At 34.4% G+C, this 27569-nt stretch overlaps 1 protein-coding gene across 1 annotated transcript in view; it reads right to left on the bottom strand.

The window, feature by feature from the left end:
- The window catches only part of LOC145661915 (uncharacterized), a 213892-nt gene that overhangs the window by 95055 nt on the left and 91268 nt on the right, over positions 1 to 27569 (bottom strand). The window contains exon 13 of the mRNA XM_081727262.1: positions 9929 to 10026. Within this exon, the coding sequence (XP_081583388.1) occupies positions 9929 to 10026 (98 nt within the window). The remainder of the gene's footprint in view (positions 1 to 9928; positions 10027 to 27569) is intronic.

Consider the following 27569-nt stretch of genomic DNA (forward strand, 5'->3'; position numbering starts at 1 on the left):
TGCAAAGGAAATGTAAAAAAAATTCTTGTTCATTTACTCAGGAATTTATATATTTAGTTTAATACCTCATTAACGCCTTTTTGTGCTCTTGACAAATATTAAACAATGGCTGAAACAGAATGAAAACGTCAAGTTCTAGAGGAGAAGTAAATTTATTCTCTTATTTTCTACGTGAGAAGATTTTGGGGCTTCTATCATTATTGGTCAAACTAAATCTGGCGACATAACGTCCCGTAGATGAAAATCTGCGTGATTATCGAAATTCTTTTCTGGCAATAAAATTCTATTCTGAATAAGGGTGAATTAAAAATAATAAGTTCAAGAAAAGTAGAATCGAGGGCTTTTTCTCTATAGCAAAGGGCGATTCTGTAGTGGCTATATTCTATATGTACCAATTGGTTATGTTTTATATTTATTTACGAGACGTTATCTTTCCTGTTTACCATACCATTCATCTCACATAAGCATTATAATGAAAGAGAGAATTCTAATTTCTGTCGGAATTTCCAGAATAAGTAGATTGAAAGCATTGAAAGTGAAAAAGCATATTATATTACTTTCATTTATCAATAATTCCATTTTTGGGTTGATATCCAATTCTTTTCATTAAGAACTAAAAATAATACAACATTTACCATTTTCCTTTTGCTTGTTTTTCATAAGTGAAAGAAGATAATGAAATGCAACTTACCACAATCATAGATAATGTTATTCTACAACAGAAAATATGAACCTGAAGAATTTTCAGCGTTGCCATTCACAGAAATTACAATGTTGCCAGAATAACATTTCCCCCAAAAAAACTAAGTTAAGACAGCGACTAGAGGAACGAACTCAATTGCACTTGATTATGAATCATGTTGTTTTGGTATCCTGTGAACTACTTTTTAAATAACATTACGATTTAATTTTAATAATTGTATGTTAAAACTATTTTGTTTATTACAAACTAAATATAACTATTATTTAAAATGTATCATGTTTTCTTGTAGAATACCATTATCTATGATTGTGGTAAGTTGCATTTCATGATCTGCTTTCACTTACGAAAAACAAGCAAAAGAAAGATGGTAAACTTTGTATTATTTTTGGTATGTCATGCTCTTAAGTTTCTTCCAGATAGAGATATTTTGGTGTACGTATCTTCTTTCTTCCGGATAATCCAAACATTTGACGTAAAATAAGCATAAATACAATTTACGATTGACTAACTACTGACATCATCAGTACTTCTAGGATTGAGAAGACATCGTAGACAAGTTAATTATTTTCTAACACGATAACAAGAACAGGCAGCTTATACAAGATACATGGAAAATAAGTGAAAAATCAAGATTGAAATAAGCAGAAAGTTTACACAAGAATTTGGCTAATACTTTCTTCCATTATTGTTGTACATTTCCCTTATTAATTTATTTCTCATGCTGTTCAGAGGAATATTCACGAATTCAACAAATTCACGAAATTAGCACTCAATACAAATATAGGTATATACCAATGAAAGAGGACGTAACCGATAATTTAACACACCAGATAATCTGTAGATGTGAATTCTATAACATACAAAGACTGAAAAAATGACTGACTGGACGGCAGCTCGAATCCGGGACATCCGGCATACCATACCGAGGCGTTAACCACTACGCCACCCAATCCTCTGCCCAGAAGAGCCACATACTCTCTCACTTTCAAAGTCAGTGCTCTCTGCGAAACATCATACCACCATAAGGTGCTCGGTATGTGGACACAAGGAGTTGTCCAAGTATAGCAGGGGTCTGTGGTACAGCTCATGTGGTACGAGTGGAGAGCACAACCTCAAGAGTGAGAGAGCGAATAGCTGTTCTGAAAAACGGACTTTTTGGCATAGTGGTTAAGGCATCGCCAGGGTATGCCGGAGATCTCGGGTTCGTGTTCCGGTCCAGTCAGTCACTTTCTCACTCTTTGTATGTTACAAATATAAATTTGTTTAAGGATTGAGTTCAAGTCATTAACACGTACAGAAAATATTTTTACGCCTGCACGAAAGTAAAGGATTTAAACGTTCTTCTGAACAGCATAAGGAAAAAGTAGATAAGTTACATTTTCTACATGAATAAAAGAAAATGAAGCGCTTAGAGGATAAAGGTGCTATGTTACGTTTTTTCAAAACGTTGAATTCTGGCGGTTTATGCACGTGTTATGTGTCAGTCATGCTACAATAACAGATCATTTAGTGAGTCCTCATCCCAGTGAAGAGATTTGGAAACGATGAAGAGTGGATGTTAACAAACATACCTAGGTTTATGAAAGTCAATTTTCTTGAAATATACAATTTGTTACATACCACCTTTATCCCCCAACCGCTTCAAATATTAGTGACATTCCTGTGTAAGCTTTCTGCTTGTTTCAATCTTGATTTTTCATTTGTGTTCTCGGTATCTCATTTAAGCTAACCATTTTTGTTATTGTGTTAGAAAATAATCCACTTTTTTCAAGATTTCTTCTCAATCTTTCAACTACTCACGATATCGGTAGCAAGCTAAACCAAAACATTCTAATATTTTCGTGGTACTAAACTGTTTCCATGAAGAGGATTATTAAGGCATTAAATTTAATATATATATATATATATATATATATATATATATATATATATATATATATATATATATATATATATATATAGTTTAATGTCCTAATGATCTTCGTCATGAATAGTTAAATAGTTAAAAGATTGAGACGAAATCTAGAGAAGTCTATTATTCGTTGGGAAGAAATGCAGAAAATTTGATTATTCTCTAATACAATAACAAAAAAAAAAAAAAAAACTACTTTAAATGGTCTGCATTTATGTAGTATATTATGCAAACATTTTTTGACACAAATTGGGAAGTTTAAACGTTGTCCCATTAAAATTTATCGAAATGATGAAGGAGGAGTGCCGCATTTTATTCTAGTGGTTAGAGCGTTGGATTCATGTCCGCGTGGTCCCGGGTTCAATTACCAACCGGCGTCCAGCCAGTGTCGTGAGGCAAACTGGAAAGTCGCGTAAATAAAAGACTCAACGGCCGCTAGATCTAAGAAGCTCTCGATACACCTATTAGCGATAGGGTCGCTGACTACGGGGTGGTCGCTAGACAGGACGTAGTTCAGCGAGTCGCTAACAGATGTCGTGGAGCAGCACAAACCTACACCTAGTGGTTTGGTTTGCTTTATGATGAAGGAGGATCCAATTCTTTCAGAGGAAACTCTCATTGTTTGGTTGGAGTGGAATTTAGCGTCCCTTTCGAGACCTAGGCTATATCAAACGTGCATTAGCTCCCACCGGGAATCAGAGGAAACTCTCGTTTGGTATGACTAATAGATACAATGTTGAAATAATCACTTTCTTACCACTAAAAGCTTAAATTAATAGAACCTGATCAAAAAGTTCGACATACGAAAAACAGAAGACCAACAGACTTTTCAGTATTCAAGTAAAGAACTAGATATTTTTTTCAATAATTTAGTAAATATAACAACAGATAATGTTAGTTGACATGTCACACTAACACCATTTGTCGTTGTGCTTTCTAAGCTTGTTAAAAGAAGGTTCTAATTCAATACTCAGTTGGACCTTTTATATACAGGTGAATCTGAAAGATGCGCACAAATTCTGGGAGGTGATTCGTGACATCAAAAGAAGACAAAGACAAAGAGTCACTTAACATGTTCTGGAATTCCGCATCGTGTACGAGTGACAGGGGTGCCAACTTGAAATCGACAATCGAATCCTGACAATTGGAACGGAATAGAAAGATGTGCACAAACTATCTCTATCTGTGCAACTGCCTAATGTACAATTTTGCTGATGTTAATAGCCACATTTAACTAGTTTTAATGTCACGAATCAGTTCCCACAGTTTGTGTACATCTTTCTGTTCCATTCCAATTGTCAGGATTCGATTGTTAATTCCAAGTTGTCACTCGTAGACGACGCGGAATTCGACAACATGCAAGAGAACTTATCTTCTTTAGATACCACGAATCACTTCCCGGAGTTTGTGCACATCTTTTAGGTTTACCCTGTATATCTGTGCATGAGAAATTAAATATCAACATTCACGAATTACATATTAAAATATCTCATTACATATTTCCCCCTTCTTATTTCGAACGTATAATATGGAGTATATACTAGCATATAATAGGAACGTTACTGTTGGAATACTAGCTTCACACGAATAATAATACTTGAGTGATATTTTCCCCCTTTTCTGTCCCTTTTCCTAAGCTCAGAGTCAGCATTGTGGAGCTAGTACGGCGGATATTTCATTTTCTTTTATTAGGAAGTTCAATTATGCTATTCATAACAATATCAGAAGATATTTACTAAAAATTTTACAATATCCCAAGACGTATTCAGCATTCAGCAGAATGACAACAAAGATTGTTCTATTGTTAACACTAATCTGTTAGGGGTCACGGTGGCTCAGTGGTTGAGCGATCACTTGTGGTGCGTGGAATCACTGGTTCGATCTTAGCTCGCGCCAACTGTACTCTTTAGTTGACAAACACTCTGTGCCTGGGTTTTCTTGGAGCTCTTCCGTTTATTCCCACTTTCATCATTGCACCATTTCGCTTATTATCATCACCCCATTAGCCTTGGAGCACAGTCGTACACCATTAATTTTTTTAAAAAAATTAATAACCCATTTTGATAAAATTTGGAGCAATTTTGCGGGATATTTAACAATGGTTATGCCAAAATTTGGATTAATAAATGTGATTTGGATTGGTTTCGATAGATCCGTATAGAACATGTTTTTTCATTCAATTGCTACCAATAAAAGGAATTAAAAAGTGAATATCCACCACTACAATTGTCTTCAATTCTCTTCAATACTAATTTTTCGTAATGAACGTAAGGTAAATCTATTTGTCATAAAAGAATGATGTTACTTCTTTTAGCAATTATGTATCGTCCAGTGTTAATAAATATAAATGCAATATTTAATGCTGAAACTTAGAATATCAAAGAGTCAAGTAAAATGTGTAAATAGTTCCTTGAATCGTGCATGAAAATCAAAATAAATAAATATTTTAAGACAAACAAATAACGTATTTTTAAAAAGCAAAAAGAAATAACACAGCAAACAAAAAACGAAACTAAACAGATCAGTCTAAAAGCTAAATAACGCTAATACTTACTTGTGTCTTCGCGTAACATTTGAAGAATTTCCATGTGATAACCACACAACATATACGACAGAGACGACACATCACAATAAGGTCAGGGGTTGACACTAAAAAACCTCACACTGGTTCTGTGCCTGGGCTAATGTTAGCAGCTGCTACACAATGGTTAGTCGTGTCTTGATTAAGCAGAAGATTAGTAGTCCCAACACTGCTTAGCATTAAGATGTAGCTTTATGTTATTCTGGTTAGTAAATACACTTCCATGTTTTAACATTAGTTAGATATGTCTGCAGAAGACATTAAGCTTTGGGGTTGTTCTTGCTTTAATATCAATTTTATCACACATGGTTTTTAAATAAAGAAGTTAATGGGAATATTATGAAAAATTAAGCAAATACTACAAGAAGTCATGTGAAGTAAGACAAATATTGCTGCCACCATTACTTTGTTAATGCTATGTGTTTAGTGTATTTTATTTTAATTGCAATAGTACTTTCATTTCTAATTACTATAGTCATAAAGGAGTGTTTCAAAACAGTTACAAAGTTCTATTTGTTCATAAAACATAGAACTAAGAAATATAAAATTTGAACTAATATTCAGTTCTTGAGCTAATTGATTTTATATCTCTAAAATAATTACAAATATAACAGAAACGCAAAATCACAAATCAATTTACATAAATTTAAACAGTATACACGCAATTAGGAAACTTAAAATTATTTTCTTAAACATAAAATGGTATAACTCTTTTTAAAAAGATCGAACTTCCTAGAACTATGTACCGTTATTTTCAGAAAATGAATCATAAGCTTCTTACTAAAATACTAATAATATAAAATTGGCGGTTAAAATTTAGATTCATGTACCGATAGAGTGACATTTTGGAATATATTATTCTTATCTAGTTATAATGGTATGGACAGGGGCGGCGATTAGGGGGCAGGAAGGGAGCAGTTGCCCCCCACTTTTTGAAGTGACCCCTTAATGTATATATTTTCATTTGGAGATGTAAAGTTTTTGTATGTATTGCTGGTTACGTTATTGCATTTTGATGTCTTCCAAGAAAGTGAAAACTGCACTAATCGTAATGAACATGTTTCGGGAAGCGGAAAAAGAAGTATTTCTTTAAATGTCGTAGCATATGCTTGTAGTATTTACTGTCTTTCATTTTTTTAAGAGTAATAACATACATTTAATAGCATATGTGTGGATATAAAAATATAAGTTGTTCATTAATTCCCAATTTCAATATAACTTTTGAAAAAAAAACTCATTATTCATTACTATATTTAATTTATCCTTTCTATTTATTTGTTTTGTAAGTTTGTTATTAAAAAATGTGATCACACAATTTTCCAGTCAGAATTTTAAGATGTTCATGAGAAAGGAATCAAATCTTTTCTTACACCTTTGTTGGTTAAGAGTACAAAGGACTAGTACCCACTTGTGTTGCTCTTGTTAATTTACTTAATAAAATATGATACTATATACGGTATTTTAACTGAAAAATATAGTATCCTATTAGTTATACAACCTTTCGTCAAACAAAGTGTTAGAAACAATCAGGAAAACCAACATTGATATACAAATATTCAGATGACGTCGTGTCCTCCCCCTACTTTTAAGGTTCAATCGCCGCCACTGGGTGTGGAAATATATCGTCGTGAAGAACTGTCATATTGAAGGTTAAGTTGCTCAATTAGTTTGAATTTACTGGAAAGTAATGTCAATAAATGAAAAATTAAACTTGGGAAGCAAAAATCAGAAATGTCAATTATTGTCTCTAAACATGGCTATTGTCTCTAAATTTTAAGAATAAGAGAATTTTAAGAACCAAAAATTAGTTACTTTCAATGAAACAGAATAAATATTTCGTTATTCTACAATCTGAAAATATCAAAATTGATAGGAACGAAAACTGTATTTTTTTTTCTAATGTCCATGATTTATGATTAATTTTATTTGAAAGAAATTTTCAATTTTTTTCCCTTTCCTTTCTTTTTCATTTTGACTGTCCATATCAATACGTTTAACTAGAATTTCAATAGAACCTTCATATTGCTAAAAAAAATAAATAAATAAATAAACTTTTAAGTATCAGACCCTGATAAGAATAAACAAAGTACAAGATCTGCCTGCGTTCTACAATATCAAATATAATATATATTTTTTCTAATTTGACTGATTATGTTTTTTCCTATAATTAACCATTCTAGTAGCTTTGTAATTTAGTAACAAACTCACTAAGAGAGCAACCTTTGAGCTCTGAAACAACTTCGTCAGTAAACAACTGTTTTTGAAAACACTCCTTTTTTATGATCTAAAAATAATTAAAATTATAATAGATTTTTCTTTTTGATTCAGCAATCTTTTACTTTCGACTTTTAGTTACAGTAAATATGTTAGGTACCAGTTTATTTTAATAGGTGCTTCGGTGCCCCTGAAGAAATATTATCAATATTAAGTAACCATGCGAAGTAAGAAGATTAAGTGTGCACATAAGTCAAGTGTTATTCTGAATGCTGCCATGCCGTTTTTTTTATCGAAGTATGAAGTTCATAGTGGAAAGTATGAAGTTTAGTGTTAGGAAGAGAACCAGAGTGAAGTATAAACAGGATATAACACACGAGAATACACTCGGACATTTGCACAACACACACACACATACATTCATAAACACAAACACATAAACACATACTTGCACTTCGATTGAAAGCCATATGCAGAACCAAACTGAAGTTAGTTACACTTGTACTGGTATGATAACTTAACTAACAAATTTAAAAACTGAATGTAACCAATAGAAATTAAACTTCACACAGCCAGCAAAATTATACAAAAATAAGCAAAATTTAGTCATTTGTAAGTAACAAAAAGTAACTTTTGTGACAAATATTAAACAAATACATTTTGAAAATAAGTCAAAAAGTTACTTTCCGTATAAATCTATTTTAATATATTATACATAAAAATTTAAAGTGATAACACTCATAGAAATATGATTATGGATATGGTACAAGAAATAAATGTTGTTTTATTGTAAACATACATAACCAAAAACGTGTACTATAAAGGTAAAGCTTCCAGCCAATGGTTATGTTGCTAGGACAATAATACTCAAGTGTACTTGAAAAAGATATTCTGTAAAATGTCCGTCTTATAGTGTACGTGAAATCAAAAATGTTTCCAAACGTTCATATAGTGATTGTCAAAGATGTAATATATATATATTTTATATTTGGACGTAATAGATCACATTATATAATTTCATTACTTTTAGAGTTTGGAAAGTACAAAATGCAATATGATATGTCAATGTTATATAAGATTCTTCCCTCGAAAAAGGAGTAAGTATAATATTTCCTGTTACTCAAATTTATCTGCTATGACTTAACATTTATAAGTTAAGATATCTACTAGTATCACATACGTAGTTCTGCTGTTTTTTAATTAACTATAATCCGCAGAAAAATACTCAGGTTTTTGTATGTTCGTTTGTTTCTATGTCACAATTTGGTCTTAATCCGTCACCAAACTGCTTATGCAAAGTGATTTGTTTCACTTCCTCTATCTGGACAGCATTTTAATAAAGCAGTTTTGTTTTTTGTGTGAAAAGCTGATAACAAAATGGAGAAATATAGTTTGCAGCACAACAGTTCAATATTGTTGCACTAGAAAATACACCAGCGCGTCATCACGACTGTTATATTTTGCTACTACTCTCCCTTGAGCTATCTTACTCCATTTCACATATATTAGTTTAATTATATATTTAATATAATTTAATTATATATTTATTATTTGTTTATATATTAAACGAGGTTCTCGTACTCTGTCTCTCAAAGAATCCTATACACCATTGGTTCAAAATAAATATGTGTTAATATTGAAATTTGGCACCATATTTTTGCCTTTTATGTCTTTGGGGTTAAATATTTAAATACTGACTACGCCTATAATCTGCCGTAGGCAATAATCAGTCATTATATCAAAAATAAGCTTCATCCATAAGGTAGCTTTAACGTGAGATGCATCTTATAAACGATATTTCTTTTGGATAATAGAAAATGGTGATATTAAGCTATATTTTATTATTTTATGTATAGTAATTAGTTATATTTGTGTTGCAATGTTAAAAACGATGTAATCAAAAATCAAATTATGCTAATAATTTGGAACTGAAAAAGACCCTGTTATAAGGTACAAAAATGGAGGCAGTGATTGGTTGGAAAATTGACACGGGGACCTACGGGATTGGCTGGACGCTTCAGCCAACAGAATTTAGATTTTTTCATAAGGATGACTATATATGCCTGTATCTTCATTTATGTTCTATAGTGTCTATAAAGTGTCTGATGAAGGATATGATAGATATCCGAAACTGTAACATTATAGTTTAAAATACAATGAGTGTTTAAGCTTTGATCAGCATTTCTTTTGTCATAAATTATGCTGTTTAGCTCATTGCGTGAAATATTATATCACAGAAGTATCTGACACACTATGCAATAACCACTTCAGGGTATTCTGAACATGGCAATAACAGAAGTGCGTAGGACATACAAACACACAGACATACACAGTCATACGCAGAAGATAACTAAAACAGTTACACACAGAACACTTACGACCAAATATAATGCATTGCAATAGATAAGAGTTAAACAGATACATAAGTTTACTAAACACACAAAAACTAAACAAAAAATAATGCAGGAAAAAGTGTTGGAACACAGGGAATCAGTAGTCCATCCCAACGTCACCTTACCCTCTTCCCACGCTTGCCTCGAGCTCCTTTCTCACCAGGCATTCCAGGTGGGCCTGAAGGGCCGGTCTCGCCTTTTTCCCCACGGGGGCCACCAGGTCCTTAAAACAGATAATAAATTTTGTTACGTACTACACTACTTTCCAGGAAATGTAACTACAAACAAAACAAAAGAGTATGAACATAAGATTACAAATACTACCAAGAGATATAGTAATAAATTTCTTACCTTACAAGTAATTCAAGAAGAAACCGAAAGTCCTATCATTGTTAACTACCGGTATTGGTATTAAATACAATGAAAATATAACACCTCCTAAATTTAGCCCCATAAGTCTAGAATCATTAACCCTTTTATGTGATGTTATTACTTCACAAGCTGGTCACTATGCGAATTTGACCGTAAGCTGGCAACTTGCATAAATTAGACTATAAGTTGGCTACTTGTGCAAACTGGCGTAATTGTGGATTGAGCTAGCCACTTCCTTTGTTTGCCATTTGTGTAAATTGGACTTAAGCTAGCTACTTGTGTAAATTGGACTGAAAGTTGACAACTTTTATAAACTGTATTGTACGTTGGCCACTTTTGTAAGCTGATCGCTTGTGTAAATCGTATTCAAGTTGGTCATTTGTGTAAACTGGACAAAAGGTGATTTTGTGAGGCGGACAACTGAACAAAACCAATGACAACAAACTAAAAGACAGGTTTCACTGAATATGGAATATTACTAATTTAGCATCCACAAATGTAGAACCGAATGCTAAACAATTATAGTAACCGCAAGCATAACGTTTCCAGTCGCCAAGCTTTGGAAAGTTTAAAGAAATAGTTGTTAGATCTGTCATCATTGGTGCACATACGACCAATAACTAGGAGTGACAAGAATCAAGGTGAAATAGAGCATTTGGGGAAGGGTAAACAACAGTGCAGGTGAAATTTCAAAAAAGAAATTTGAAATTTTGAGAAATATTGCGCCATTCTTTTAAAAGAAAATGGAAATTTTGAAAATGGCTACTATTGTACGTTCACTACCAGTTTCTTAAATACTCAAGAAGACTTAAATTACGTATTTAAAGGACTAATACTCAGGATAAACACTTGGTATTCAAAGGGCTAATACTCAGAAAGACATAAATATAAGGTATTTACAGAGCAAATACTGAGAAGAACATAAAGGCTAGGTATTTATTTTATTTTATTTAACAATTACCAGATACAGCTCTGAGGCCATTTTATATTCGATATATAACAATAACAATAACAACAACAATGGAAAGGATTTGGGAAGGTATCGGCCAGGGCCTGTTTTAGTAGGTACCATCCCGGCATTTGCCTGGTAGGATTGAGGGAAACCCTGGAAAACCCCAATCAGGATGGTCGGCAGCGGGAATCGAACCCACGACCTCCCGAGTGCGAAGCCAACGCTCTACCACTTGAGCTACTTCGCTCAGTAAATTAAAGACCTAACATACCTAACATACATTTAAAGACCTAACATACTCAGGACATAAATATAAAATATTTACAGAGCAAATACCGAGAAGAACAAAAATATTAGGTATTTAAAGGGCTAGAAATCTTTTCTTCATGATTTCGTTAAAAACTTTGTTGATTTTAGTAGAAAGAGTGTAGTGGATCAGTATAAACAAAAGATAAGATCTATGCTAGTATCAAAAAGGACTAAGGTCAACTATGTCAGAAAAGTTTAAAATTTCCTTTTGTTCTTGCAAAATCTGTTCTCTTAAATTGGCTATAAAGATACTACATTCGAGACTCGATCATATTCCATAAAACAAATAAAAATATTTTTCATATTTAGTGAGTCATTTTATATTCTCTTGGCTTTAAACTGAAAGTATACTTCTTGAAGTATCAACATCGAACAATTCAAAAACCTTTTTACTATTTTCAATACTTATATAATCTTTAAATACAATCTTGAATATATATTTAAAAAAAAAAATCTGCATGATCAGGAAACAATATAAATTTTATTTGAATACACTGTATCTTTAACTTTAAATAAATTGGGTAGTGCGAGCAAGCATATATACTGAACACTAGGTTTATAAAGTGTGTATAATAGAAGGGTGAAATTTATGCAGTAACAATAGCCATGTCATTCAGATCTAGTTGGTACGTGTCTTGAAATATAGTTTTAATGTTATACAGGTATCACTTGTTAGTTGGAAGGTAATTTTAGCTTTGTGGATGTAGTACTTGTTGTCTTGAATAATAGCTATAGTCTTGTGTGCATTATATTTTCCATCTTGGAAAGTAGTTTCAGCATTATAAACATTGTGAATGCTGTTTTAAAACGTAGTTTTAACCTTGTACAAAATTCCCGGTATACAAAGTATAGCCTTGTACAAAGTTTCCGCTGTACTCGATGTAGCCTTGTACAAAATTCCCCACGTACTCGGTGTAGTCTTGTACAAAATCCAGGTATACTCGGTGTAACCTTGTTCAAAGTTTCCGGTGACACTTCCTTCGGATTCAAATTCCAATTTAAACAAATTTTGGTACCTTCTCATATAGCCTTGGTGCTGGAAAAGGGACGTTAGTGTGTCGTCTTATGCAGTTCACAAGAATACGTGAACCACCAAATAATGTGCATTCTTATTGTATCTTAAAATATTTAATAATATTTAGAGTATTATATTATCACTCCATTGCTTTTTTTTTTCCTTCCTGTAACATTATAGTCACCAAAAGTTTTCCTTAAATTTTAAATAGACTGTCCGTTTGATTTCCCTCTTATTTATATGCATTCCATCCAGGGGCAGATCCAGGGGGGCAATCGTGACAATCGAGGAAACTTTCTTATTTTATACGGTATATAAATAAAACTCATCCCAGAGTTTGGAGCTCTTAAAAGTAGCTCTAAGTTGCAGTATTACAACCCACCGACCCCAACCCAGAAGTCCGTCCTGGATCCGCCTCTGACTCCATCATCACACCACGCTCACAACAGGGTTGCGAATGTTATGAGCTACTCTGTGTGTAGTACAGAACGGAAAAGGAGGAAGCGGAGCCGAGGAACTGTGGTCTCCCGATGTTCGAAACAAGAATGCAGTATTGCAGTATTGAATGCAGTATTGATAGCTATTGTTGACTAATTTCCATAACGTGACGCTTTCAACAGAATCGAAGAATAAACTTTTGCAATTGAAAATAGAAGAATATAGTAGTATATACGTAATTCATTCTTTCAACCAGTTATCTGCAGTTACTTATATCTCAATTTCTCATAATAAAAATAAATTAATGAAACAAATTTTCTGGCTATCCGAGATCGTGCCGAAAGGAATGAAAAATTTAGAACCTTTCCCCAGAAATTCTTAAGTTAATGCAGAATAAAACTGCATTTCAATTTATTTTCAAGTTTTTCTTTTTCTTTTTAAATATTATTTTCGATTTTCCTGCCCAAATGACATGAATATTTGTAAGAAAAGCGATAGCTAATGAGAGCATATTGTACTTTGCAACGTTGCTACAACGGTAAAATCTACTTTTCTATATGGTGAGAGTCTGAAGGAGATTTTGGAAATGATTTTCCAATTTCAACATTCTTCTTTAACGAATGCGAAAGAGAAAAAGACATGTAACCTAAGTTAACATATTATTTGCAATAACATAACTTTAGCTGTAACTCTCCTGAAGAAACCGCGGCAATTGTTCTTTTGCTTAACTTACCTCAGTTCGAAGATGTACTTGATGCGCTAAGACATGATTCTCTTAACGTATTTCAAAGTGGCAAAAGTGAAAAGGGGGAGCAAGATGGCGACGGACATCTTTACACCTGGAGTGTCATGCTCTTCAATTGTGCAATTGTGAATTTGTTCATAATTTTAAATTTTGACAAAATTTAATTTCTTTACAATTTTTATATATTATTACATTTTTTTATATGTCCTGAGTCTCTAACCCCCAAGTAATTTCACAAATAGTGTAAAAACAAATTTACTTAGAACAGGCGAATTCGTCCATAATGGAACGCGCCATTTTATACAAATCTACGTTTTCAAATACATTTAAAACAAATTTAGCGAAGCAGTCCACTGGGTTAGAAGGCTGGGACTTTCTTTATAAATCTCCCGAAAGGGAGATAACTAGAACTAGAACTAGAAAGTGAAAAGTGTAGTGTGATGGTATACTAGTTGATTTATAAATATGTTTGCTAGTATTTATTATTTCTGTTCCATTGATCCCAGTTGTGTTGCTAGAATTTTTGGTAGATATACGGACGACCATTTTCAAAAATATACCATATACCCTTATACCTCCATTATACCTTTGAACTAAAGTAAATATATGCTGAACTATAAAAATATTGTGTGGGTGTGTGGCATATACTACCGTATACACTCCATTACATCCCTGATAGGTTCGTAATGTTAGGTTCTCCTAAAATACTCTCCCAATACTAGTGAGTCTAAGGCCTGTTTCTCACGGAAGCATTTTTCGAAAAAAATATCTTGTAGCAAAAATCTTATCATTACATTGTTGTGTAGACAATTTTATTGAGTGATTGCAAACTACTGTATATCATTTAGTAGACTGACGGATTGTGAAAGATTAGAAAGAAGTTAGGACATAATCGATCGAAGTTAACTATCATCAGGAAGTGAATACTAAACTGTGTCGAAATTTCAAAAAAATTGATTTAAAGCAATAAATGGGCTGACAGATTATGAAATGAAAATATTACTTTACTTTTCTTGCCTGTTGTTTGAAGGGAATTAGCAGTCGAACTGAAGGTGTAATATACTTGAGACATTTGATTGAAAAAGTAAAGAAGTACGAGAATTGTAAGAAACATATCAACACTATGCTGAATTTAACTAGTGTGAGAACCAGAGGCGTATCACGTGGGAGGTCCACCTGATTTGGATTCCCCCCTCAAAACCTGCTAACTCGACATAATTTCTACACTTTCATAATACAACTACAATTCTTTAGTCGAGAAATTATTGAGTTTGCCTAAAGATTTGATTTTACAGTTTGCCTGTACTCTTTCTCTCTCTCTCTCTCTCTCTTATAAAAACATTTATAATTTCTTTTTCTGAGAATATAGGTGGCAAAACTCAACAATTACTGATCACTTTTCGGGTGCAGAATTACAGCGGCTCAATAGTATATACATGTAGTGCCTTGTACTATTCCACTTCCTCCCCACCTCCCCCCCCCCAAAAAAAATCTTTGAGCCAACCACAGCCAAGATTTCTGGGTTCGCGCAGGTAAGCATGCCAAATATTCTATCACAGCTCGTTCATATTATTTCTATTCAGTTTCATAATCTTATAAATAAAAAACAGTCACATTCGATTACGTTTGATTGACTGCATCAAATTTTTTGGTACGTTTTATCATGCTGTATGACTCAATTAAGAGTTCGAAGATTCAGATAACTCTGGTGTTTTCCGTGATTTGGTTGACTTCATAAAATGCCTTACCTTCCTCATTTGTCTATGACTAAGTACGCCTCAGGTGCATAGGTGCAGTTTGGGGTTCAATTTCAGGTGGGAGAGCATCGAACACATTAAAGTAATCTTGTGCTATATACCCTAACCTCTGAAGCAAACTTAAATACAAAATTAAAAAATCTTGAAGTGTCTAGAAGCAACAATACAAAAACATAAGGACAAAGTGCTCGTAGTTAACGCATCTCTCCAACTATCATAACAATTTACTACATTGCGTGTATACTGTTAACAGTCTGAAAACAGCATACCTAGTAATTCAAGTATACGGGACAACAGACGTTTCGAGTTTAATGCGGATGCTATTAGTGTATCGTCGTGAAATTGGTGGCGAATCCGTAGAAAGACATTGGGGTTTATGAATCTTCCAACACATAACTAAACTCGTGAAAATCCTAGTAAGCATTCCGATGTCACTTCAGTAACTGAGAGTTACTTCACTGTATTAAAGAATATGAAAACACTTAACGAAATACTGTAAGTCAAAATCGTCTCAGTGCATCAGCTATAGTATCAATAGAGAAAAAAAATGGTAGGTAAAGACTAAATTTCAGAAGAGTTATTGACAAGTTTGCTGCCCAGAAATACAGCAGAGCTGATTTCATATACAAATGAAATTTAAAAATTGTTATGAATAACTATATATGGTTGCTTTCATTGATTTTATCGTTTTTCTTATTTAGAATACTGGAAGTACCGATACTAATTGACCATAGAAATTATGTTTTCTAACGGCTGTGAACTATTGAAAAATTGTCACGAGTCGCCACTGGTTGGACTAAAATCAACCAATTAGCAACGCTTTTGCCATCCTTTTAGTCTTGCACACAAACTTATATTCAACCTTGCACACGAGATACTTGTCACTTGAGACGTAGTTTTAACATAATGTACACGGCAATTGTCAATTCAGATTGTAATTGTAGCATTGTACACGTGATATCTGTCGTCTTTGAACGTAGTTTTATTAAATCTTCTAAAAATAAATGAAATGAAATATGTAAGTTTTACGCCCCATGTTTATGTCGTTAGGCTACAGGAGACAATGTTGATGAGAAATGAATAAAATGGTGGAATGAAGAAATTGGAGGAAACAGGAGAACCCCGAGAAAACTCATGCACACGGTGTTTGTCCACCAGAAAGCAATTGGCACAAGCCGGGATTGAAGCAAGAACCCCATACACCAGAGGTGAACGCTCTATCACTGAGCCACAGCGGCTCCTTATTAAATCTTGAATGCGTGGTACTTACCACTTCGAACAATATATGGTGCATATATATACAGATGGTGATCAGAAAAATGGAAACACCTGTAGTTGACAACACGTCAGATGTATGGGTTGGCAGTGGTGTCGTGGCGCCCGCAGCGCCGAACCGCTGGTGGTGTGTTAGATCGGTCTCCATACTACGTCAGGCCCAGTGGAACAGCAGTATCTAGTGGTTGCAGCAGACGGAGGTAGTGTAAAATAGGAGACCTCTCAGATTTTCAAAGAGGGCAAATTGTTGGTGCGCGGTTATGTGGAGTGAGTATGACGGCAGTGGTTACTGTGTTAGATGTGTCACGTGAGACAATGTCGAAGGTGATGATGGCCTACACAACACACGGGAAAACCACATCGGGGAAGCGGAACAGTGGGCGGAAGAAAATCATGAGTGACAGGTCACGCCGGGTATTAAAGCGTATTGTCACGCAGAACCGTCGTGCCACTGCGGAGCAAGTGACGGCGGAACTCAATCAGCACTTCCCCCACGCTGTTTCGACAATCACAGTCCGCCGCGAATTACATGGCATGAACTTACGGGGTCGTGTTGAAAGGGCCAAACCTCTCATTAGGGACCATAACGCTTTCGCACGCCACAAATGGTGCCGCGACCATGCAACTTGGACCGTTGATGACTGGAAACGTGTGATATGGTCGGATGAGTCATCCTTCACCCTATTCCCAACCACCGGCCGTGTTTATGTGTGGAGAACGCCCAAAGAAGCTTATGATCTGCAATGTCTCCGCCCAACTGTGAAACATGGCGGCGGCTCGGTGATGCTGTGGGCCGCCATATCATGGTTTTCATGGGTCCTGTGGTCACACTTAGCGGACGAATTACTATCAACGATTATGTCGCAATTTCAGGAAACCATTTGCATCCTATGGTCCGGATGTTGTTCCCGGACAATGACGCCATCTTCCAGGATGATAATCCACCCATTCACACAGCTGGCGTTGTTGGAGCGTGGTTTGAGGAACATCGGGATGAAGTTCAACACCTCCCCTGGCCCGCCCAATCCCCAGATCTCAACATAATTGAACATCTGTGGTCCGTCTTGGAAACACGACTCCGGCGACGATTTCCACCTCCATCCTCTCTCACAGAACTGGCCGATGCCCTGCACAAGGAATGGTGTAAAATTCCACTTGCTACCATTCACGACCTCTATGCCTCCATCCCACGTCGCATCAAGGCTGTTCTGAAGGCGAAAGGTGGCCCAACACCATATTAATCTGGTAAGTTGCAATTTCGTTCAGGTGTTTCCATTTTTCTGATCATCATCTGTATATATATACGTGTGTGTGTGTGTGTGTGTGAGAGAGAGAGAGAGAGAGAGAGAGAGGTCTAAACCGAGCGATTTTTTAGAAAGACAGATGTTCGAATACTACTGGTGGATGTTCATACACACATTTAAAATAGAAATTTACATATTCTATTATAAAGGTAACCAAGAAAGTTTTGTCGCTTTTTCACCCATCACATTCGAACATTGATATGTCACCTAAGACGTACCTGGAAGATCAAAAACAGTCCCCATCAGTATCGACGACCTTCTGCCAACGTTCTGGAAGGCCATGGATTCCATCGCGGTAGATCTTGGTGAGCCGTGGAGCGAAGAAAGTATCAAGTTCATTTTGTACCTCTACTAAGAATTTGAACTGGCGTCCTCTAAGGTGATTGTCCAAGGAATGGAACAGGTTAGAATCCGACAGTACAATGTACGGGGAGTAGGGCGGATGCAATAGTGTTTTCCATTCAAGGCGTAGAATGGTGTCCCGCGTTTCCCATCCTAGCCACGTGGGGTTTAGCGTTGTCCCGCAACAGAAGGACTCCTTTGGGATTCAGAAGTGCTGGCTCCAGAATTTTGAGTTTTTTCTTGAACACGGTTCAACTGCTGACAGTACACAATTGCATTGATACTCTGACTAGTTGGTAGCAGTTCCCGATTCACGATGCCGTGAGCATTCCACCAAACACACAGGAGGACCTTCTTCTGGTACAGTGCTGGTTTCGGGTGTTTTGGAACCAGTTCATGGGATGCTAACCAATTATGACGGCGCCGTGGAGCTTCATACAGGATTCACTTCTCATCACATGTCAGTATCCTGTCCATAAATGGCGCCTTCCTCACACGAGACAACAAAGAAACACAGGTCTTTGCTCCCGTTGCCTTCTGACCCGGAGTCAAACCGTGTGGGACGCATTGACCCAACTTGTAGTACTTCCCAAGCTAATGGAGATGGTGCCGAATGGTTTCTCCACTCACACTGAATTGTAGTCCCAGTTCCTCACATGTCTGCCCACTGTTTGCCTCATTTGCTGCCTGAAAATCTTCGTTTTGTACATGTGTTGGTATTCCGGTACGTGGTGCATCTTTGGGTGTTTCGTCACCGTCCTTAAACTTGTTAAACCACCGCTGCACTGTCCGCGTAATCACGACATCCTCACCAAAGGCCTGGCATATCTTCCGCCCCGCTGCCAAGACGTTTGACCCCAGTTTGAACTCGTACAGCATACACGCTCTTATGACACTCTGTGGAAATCCTATGTTCTCTCTGTCCTTACGCAAGTTCACGGTGCAACTGAACTGCCACAACCAGGTAGTATGTTGGATATACCCACAGCAACAACTGACCTTCGCTTTATCTCCATTCGCATTCAATTCACGGTGTGAGGACAAATTGAACACAGACCAGTGCAAAAAGCGAAAGAACTTTCTTGTTTACCTTTATACAATATCGCCTACCAAGTGCTCAAGTCTAAAACTTTATCTAAATGGAATGTCTATTATTACTGAAGAAATTTAACCCTTCTCTTATACACATGTCATAAACTTAGTGCTCAGTATACACACTAGCCCTAACAACTCATTTAATTTAAATATAAGATAGGATCTATTCAAATAAAACTTATTATTGAAGTATAAACAGAAATATAATTAATTCGAAAGTCGGTCTTATAGCTCTGCTATGATAATAAGATCTTATTTCACGACGTCTTGCTATAGATGCCCATCCCGTGCAGTTTCATTCTCAATATTTATTTCAAAATTTATTAGAATAAATCTTTATTAATAGTTTGAATGAACTAAAACCAGTTTCTGGAGGCTTCTATTGGAACGAATATTTAATCTGGTTCCAACCATTACGGTGCGATGTTTCAATTATTAAACTAAGTGGTAATACGTGTCCTAAATCCAAGGTGCTTATTTCAACATTTGCGTGATGTGTGTGTGATAGACAACTCAGTGGAACACTTAAGACAGAAACAAATTGATGCTTTATAATTTATAATGGATATACAGGTGTAATTGGTGACAGCCCGTTACAGAAGTCACATCGGGAAAAAGTGAGCTTTTATTAATTCAAACTAAGGGAGAAAATCGAAGCTCTTTATATAACATATTCAGACACAACATAAACTCAGGTTGTTTTCAGTGTAGGTGACAATATCCTTCTGTGACACAGAAAAAAAAGAGAAATATACAGAGTGTTTCAAAACAACAATGACAACATTTGCGAAGTAATTCCTGATACCAAGATAAGACAAAAAATATAGACCAACCTGAGTGCACAAATGCTTTCTTTCGGAGTTGTAGATTGCAGAAAACATGAGATAATGAACTTTAAAGGTTCATAACTCCAAAGCTATGGGACCTACCGTAGTCGGGTCAAAACTTCACTTAGAAACTAACATGTGTATTATCCAAAACTACAGGTTTCAGAATCCTAAGGTACCCACGCAACAATTTTTATAGAGGGAGTTTAGCTACGGGCATATAATTTGAAGTACTCACCAATTACCTATATAAAAATTGTTACAGAAGTACCGCAGGATTCTGAAACTTGGATATTTAGATAGGGCACATACTAGTTCCTAAGTGAAGTCTTGATCCGACTACAATAGTTCCCATAGTTTTGGAGTTATGAACTTTTAAAGTTCATTTTCTCATGTTTTTGGCAGTCTATAACTCCGAAAGGAAGCATTTATGCAGTCAGGTTTGTCTATACTTTTTGTCTGATCTTGGTGTCAGGAATCACTTCCCAAACGTTGTCAGTGTTGTTTTGAAACACCCTGTATATAAGATATTGGCTCGGTATGAGTAAGGACCCTGACTTGACCAATGTTGTAAACAAAAATTGGAAACTCCCTGAAACAAGATAAATATGCATTCTCTTTCGTAACGAAAGTAATCAACTTAATTTTTCCAAAGTGCAAACTGAATCTAACATTAAATTTGTTTTTAGCAAGAATTGCTTTCATTAAGATCAACCAGACTCTTGATTTAAGCTTAAACATGGTCTAACACAGTGCATTTAAGTAAAATTTTAAGAAGTGTATAAATTAGATTAAACTAAATCAAACTAAAATTAGATCAAACTAAAAACAGAAACAACAAATACAAAATATAACAAAACATTTCTAAGCTAACTGTTCGAAAATATTCTTAATGTGCACAATCTAACGTTTAACCCTATTAAAGCTTATTCCAAACTATTTTAGGTAATTTCTAATCTATTTCTGAAATTTTATATTTAAACTTAACCTTCTCCTTTCCTTATTATTGCTTTGACGTGTGGTATTTAGATTATAACTGTTTTTACCGAAGACTCATAAGAAACCTATACATGAACCAACAAGTAAGTGTTAGAATAGGGGAGGAAATAACAGAGGAGAAGTCAATTGGAAGGGGAGTTCGACAGAGATGCTGTCTCTTGCTTACATTATTTAATATCTATCTAGAAGAAACAGAGAAAAAGAACCTGCAAAATGAAGACGGAATTTCGGTAGGAGGTAGAATGATTATGTGTATACGGATTTGCAGACAGGGTCGTACCGTGGAAAATAAGCGCCCGGGGCGAGAGTATACGACGGTGCCCCCATACATATATTCCAAGCAATTTTCCTATCTTTTTTCCTTTTTTCTCCCGAATTTTTCGCCCCTTTACTTTGGCTCCCAGGGCCGTCGCCCCGCTCGTCTCTCGCACGGTACGGCCCTGTTTGCAGATGATGTTGGCGCTGATGTTGATACTGGTGCTTGTTGCAGTATCTGAAGAGAGAGAAAAAAAATAAGAGGTTACAAAACTTGAGGAAGGGCTGTGAAGAATATGGGATGAAAATTAATGTTAGAAAGACAAAAAGTCATGGTGATTGGAACCGAATGAGTCAGTGTCAAATATAGATAGAACAGGTGATATGTGGATTATAGAACACGGATACGGAAAATAGAGCAGGTTTTCGATACGTGGGTAGTATTATTAGCGATGACATAAAATGTGAACGTGAAATAAAAGCAAGGATACAAATGGCGAAAGAAGCCTTTAGGAGGAAGAAAATACTATTTTGTTTGACCTTGAATAAAAAGTTGAGAAAAAGACTCATGAAATACTTCGTGTGGAGTATTGTGATGTATAGGTCAGGAACATGGATATTACTCAAAAATAATGAAAAAGAACTGGAAGCTTTCGAATTGTGGGTGTGGAGAAGAATGGAGAGAATTAGCTGGATCGAACAGAAAATGAATGAGAGGATGTTAGAAATCGTAGGTGACAAAAGAATAATCTTAGATATTATTAAGAAGAGGAAAAGAAACTGGTTGAAACATTGGACAAGAAGTAACTGTATCATGAGGGACGTTTTAGAGGATATGGTGGCAGGAAAGAAAGGGAGGGGACCAAGAAGACTACAATTAATACACGATATAAAAACAGAAAAATCGTACATGAAAACGAAGAGGTTAGCAGAAGACCGTGGAGCATGGATGCTTCTCAGTTACAGCAAGTGACCTGCCAATAACGGCAGAATACCTAGAACGATGATTATTATTATTGCAGAATGTTTTCAATATATCAAGCTAATAGATTTGATAGATTTTATGTAATCATTATTCTGGTTATAAAATGTGTCTAGAAACTTAAGTTCATCTTATACATCTTTGAAATCGTCGTACATTCGGAATAATAAATTTATTGACATTGGTCCAAAAAAATATATACAACAAGAAATTTAGGAATGACCAAAAAAATGGATCAAAAGATTGCGATCTAGAACAATATTTAGTTTTGGGGCCAAGGGCCACAAAATATTTGAACGGCCCGTAACTCGAGTTTTCGTATTTTCTACGAAATAAGCACATCATACTATGTTAAGTAATAGTTTGGGTTTGGCTACACTGTACGTAGTTCTCCAGATATAAGGTGTACAAGAAAAGTTTTGATTGGAATATACTGGATCTTGAATCAGGGACCGCAAAATTTTTGAACGACCCCTAAATCAAGTTTTCGTATTTTCTACGGAATAAGCACATCATACTGAGTTAAGTGATAGTTTGGGTTTGGTTACACTGTATATATTGGGTTTGGCTACACTGTATGTTGTTTTCTTGTATAAGGCATACAAGAAAATTTTTGATTGAAATATATTTAGTCTTTTGGAGCAGGGGCCACAACATTTTTGAACAGACTCTAAATTAAGTTTCCGTATTTTCTGCGGAATAAGCACATCATACTGAGTTAAGTGGTACTTTGATTTTGGCCACACTACATGTAGTTCTCTAGATATAAGGCGTATAAAAAAAGTTTTGATTGAAATAAATTGGATTTTTGATCAGCAAAATGAAATTATGAGCCTTCAAACATTTATATGTAATCCTAATGCCAGAAAATGGAAAATTAAAGGCATGTAAAAAAGCGCCATTTATATTTTTAACCACATTTTTACATATTTATTTTAATTTTCTTTATCTGAGAACAAGTTGAAAACTCGGAAACTTCATTATGTTTTTATGTGTATGATTTTCTAGGTAATTACTCGAAAACTGATCACGTGCTCATATTATTGTTTACTTGCTTTGATCATAGCATGATACATAGTAATAAACTTTAAAAGTATGTGATCAACAATATCGCTTTTGAGCACATTTTTTAAAAAGATCGACTCAAAGATTCACATACATTCATTGATTCCATGTGACAATTGTCGATTCATGCATCACTCGACCGCTCACATCCTCTGCAGCCCTCCAGGCACGTGTAAGTGACCACCCTGACAGGTGACGTCATCCCTCAACTCGCACCTGGAAAGAGCATAAAAGAGGGATGGTGGTGAGTGATGCTCAGATTAAGTATACTGTATATGTATATATAGAGAGATGAAAAATATATGTAAGATGAACTACTTACATCAAAACAGAGCTTTGAACATACACTGAATAGTATTTTAAAAAAAAAAAATCTAGAATCGCTTTATGCTAAATTGAAAGCTCCATTAAAAAAAATATTTATAACTAAACTTAGCTAAAGATTTGAAAGTTTTCCTGTGAGGCTAATCTGTTAAAATCCAAACTAGATGTGCCAATTCCAGTGATAGTGAAACTGGATACTTTGAATTCAAGAATCTCATGTGTTGTTTCCTTTAGTATTTGCTTCAGCATGTTATACACTAGAAGCAAATTGTTACTATTGTCATGGATTAAGGTAGAAACTAATGCTCTTGAAAATGGTACTCCACACAATCAACATCAATCATACAACTTTATTTTTACTTGAAATTTCTTCAAAAATAATTTATTGGTTTTCTGAATCGTATAGGACAAAAGGCTGTCTTTTTCCTTTACTGTTTTGTCATATAAACTTCCTGTGAATATATTATCACAAAAGGAAAATCTGATTTTAGCCTGACTTCGATATGCTGAAATCAAGTCAGTTTTGTATAGTGGACTGTGGGCTTTTTCTTGTATTGGAAAAGTTCAGCGAGGCAATATGGTTTCCATTTTAGATACGTTACCTCCTGGAAAATTATTAGAAGAAATGTTTCTTTTATAATTAACTATGCATAGTCAATTGATACCTTCTCCTATCATTTTTTTGTTTCTGTCTTTGCTACCCGTCATTGAATTAATTGTAACTCTTCTACAGATCTGGTTAAACTTCGAATAAATTCATGTGTTGTAATAAATTAAAGTTGCATACTTTCAATTGGTGTATCCACTGTTGGATTTCTATTTTTGCAACAATATCTCTTCGAGTGTCTCAAACCATGAAGTTATTCGTCAAGATAGAACAAAAGTAATTAATTTTATTAGTTAATTAATATCGATTACACGGACGAAAAAGAGACAAACAGATTTATCAATACACACAAGTATTATTCATTTAAAAAATTGTTTTATTAACTTTTGTTCAAAATTATTGGAGAAATATACTTAAATCGATTGATACATATTAAATATCACGAAGTTCTATAGTATGTTAATTTATTCAAGGTAATTAAATGCTTTCATTTTTAAATTATACACAGTTCACTCTTAAATAGCAGCCTTAATATTGGACTAAGGAAGAAATTGGTCAAGTGTTACATATGGAGTATTGGACTTTATGGTTCAGAGACTTGGACATAACGTAGCTTAGAGAAGATATATGTAGAGAGCTTCGAAATGTAGTGTTGGAAGATGGAAAAGATAAAATGGACAGAGAGAGTAATAAATGAAGATATTTTAAAACAGATAGGAGAGAAAAGACGCTATTAGCCAGCATTCTTCGTCGAAAGGCTAATTGAATTGACACATCTTGCGAAGAAATTGTCTTCTTCATATCGCCATAGAAGAGAAGATGGAAGGAAAGCGAGGAATAGGAAGAAGAAGAACACAAGAGATCAATAATTTGAAAAATATTGAGAATTAAAAGAGGAAGGTGAAAATCGAGAAACTTGGAAGAAACATTTCCAGGTCGAAACTGAAAATTATGAAGAAGAAAAAAAGAATCCTCATTAGTCCCAGGACCTGCCAAAATACAGAATACTTAATAATAATAATAATAATAATAATAATAATAATAATAATAATAATAATAATAATAATAATAATAATAATAATAATAATAATAATAATACACAGCTCAATGCTGAATTCTCGGCTTATATACTGGGATAAAAATATAGGTACTACTTAGTTACTGATCTTTAAATTAGTTACTGATTCGTGATACTCACGATATTCACTGAAGCACTAAACAAAGTATAATATTGCTAATTATAAGAATAAATTAGGAATATTACAGCCGTGTAAAAATTGTATAAGATTACTTCCGAATAAATTAAAATGAACCGAATGCTGGATTTCTAGTTGTATTCTCTAACAAAATTCAGAGATAGCCAGACTTTGTTATGATGTGTGAAGATACAAAGATTGTGAAGAAAATTGATTTCTATACGGTGTGGTTCGATTTCAGGAGCCTGTTAATTATTTTGTACTGTACAATAAAGGAGCTATGCGTGCAATGATGTGAACAGATTTTGGGGAGGTGACTGAAATTGATCTCAAATGTAAAAGAGACTATGTAGATTGTATATTCCAAAAGCAAATTGTTCTAAAATGGAGGAAACATAGTAAAAAAAAAAAAAAAAAATCACGAAACATGATCAGTAAAAAATCAATGAACAAACGAAGTCGTACACATATTTTAAAAACCATAACAAGGAGATGGCTAATTAAAAGCTTATTGGAAAGATATAACGAAGAGCTTAAAAACGTTGTATAGCACGTAGGATAAATAGGATAGCATATTGTCAAAAGTTAAATTGAGTGAAATGAATATTGATGGTAAAGTATATGCATCTTCTGTGAATTACCAAGCGGAGATTAAGTACTTGAAATATCTCACATCTGGATTTGGAATCTCCTGACTCGGTTTAGCACGCAGTGTGACTTGTGATCTGATCATATGAGATAGTCTACTCCTTATGGCAAACCAGTTAGGCCCTTTATAAGAATTGTGCCCACAATATTTGTGAATGGTAGAATTTTTAGGTATTATAAATATTTTAAGATATTTTTATCATACCAGAATAACTTATTTAAAAGTAAGTATGAAGTAGGATGCAAACACTGCTCATATCTGAAAAATAATACTGAGAAGAGGTTTGAATTATGCTGTACGTACAGTTAAAATACTGTACAAGGATTAATCCCTATGCATACTGTTGTTTTCTGCCTAATATGGGATAATTTCATCAACAATTATTTGAGAGAAATAACAACTAGTGACATTGCGTCCATAATTTTTTAAAGAGAATTATTGTAAATTGAATTTAATGTAAGGTAAAAGCCCTTAAATAGCTTTCATACAAAGTTTTACGAAAATCTTTTTCTGTTAATTTACATACTGAATCTACTCAAAAATTAATTTTATAATATTATCTGCCTGGATTATCTTGATTCACATATAAGTGTTCTACACATACGATTTCATACGATGAATTTGTAAAACAAGAATCTTAGAAATGATCCAAAAATTGGATCAAAAGATTGCGATCTTGGCCAATCATTAGTTTTTGGATCTGGGGCCCCTAAATCGAGTTTTCGTATTTTCTGCGGAATATGCACATCACACTGAGTTAAATGTTAATTTGGGTTAATTTGGGTTATATGTAGTTCTCCAGATATAAGGCGTACAAGAAAATTTTTAATTGAAATATATTGGATCTTTTGACCCAAAATGAGAAAAAAAAAAAAAAAAAAAACATTATACTATATGTGATACTAGAAGGAGATCTCATTCAAATTTTCATTTCACAATATATAAGTTATATTGTGTCACAACTTCGTGTTGTACAAATATGGTAAGATAATAATAATTGATGATATACCAAGTCTGAAAATTTAATACAAGAAAAGAACTTAAAAATGTAAGTGTACACTTTGGATGAGGCACAATTAGAACACTTTAAGGGGAAAACTCAGATATAGGCTTGGACTTAGGCATACAGTAAGACTTATGAAATGATAAGGATCTTAAGTGCACCACGGAAATAATGATACAAAATGAGTTTCTTGAAAAGCACAGACAACGATACACTACGATTTAATTTATAAAGATTAAAAGTTTTGAAACATTT

This window comes from Thermobia domestica, chromosome 10 (genome assembly GCF_964235325.1).
Source record: "Thermobia domestica chromosome 10, izTheDome1.hap1.1, whole genome shotgun sequence".
Taxonomy (NCBI): Eukaryota; Metazoa; Arthropoda; class Insecta; order Zygentoma; family Lepismatidae; genus Thermobia; species Thermobia domestica.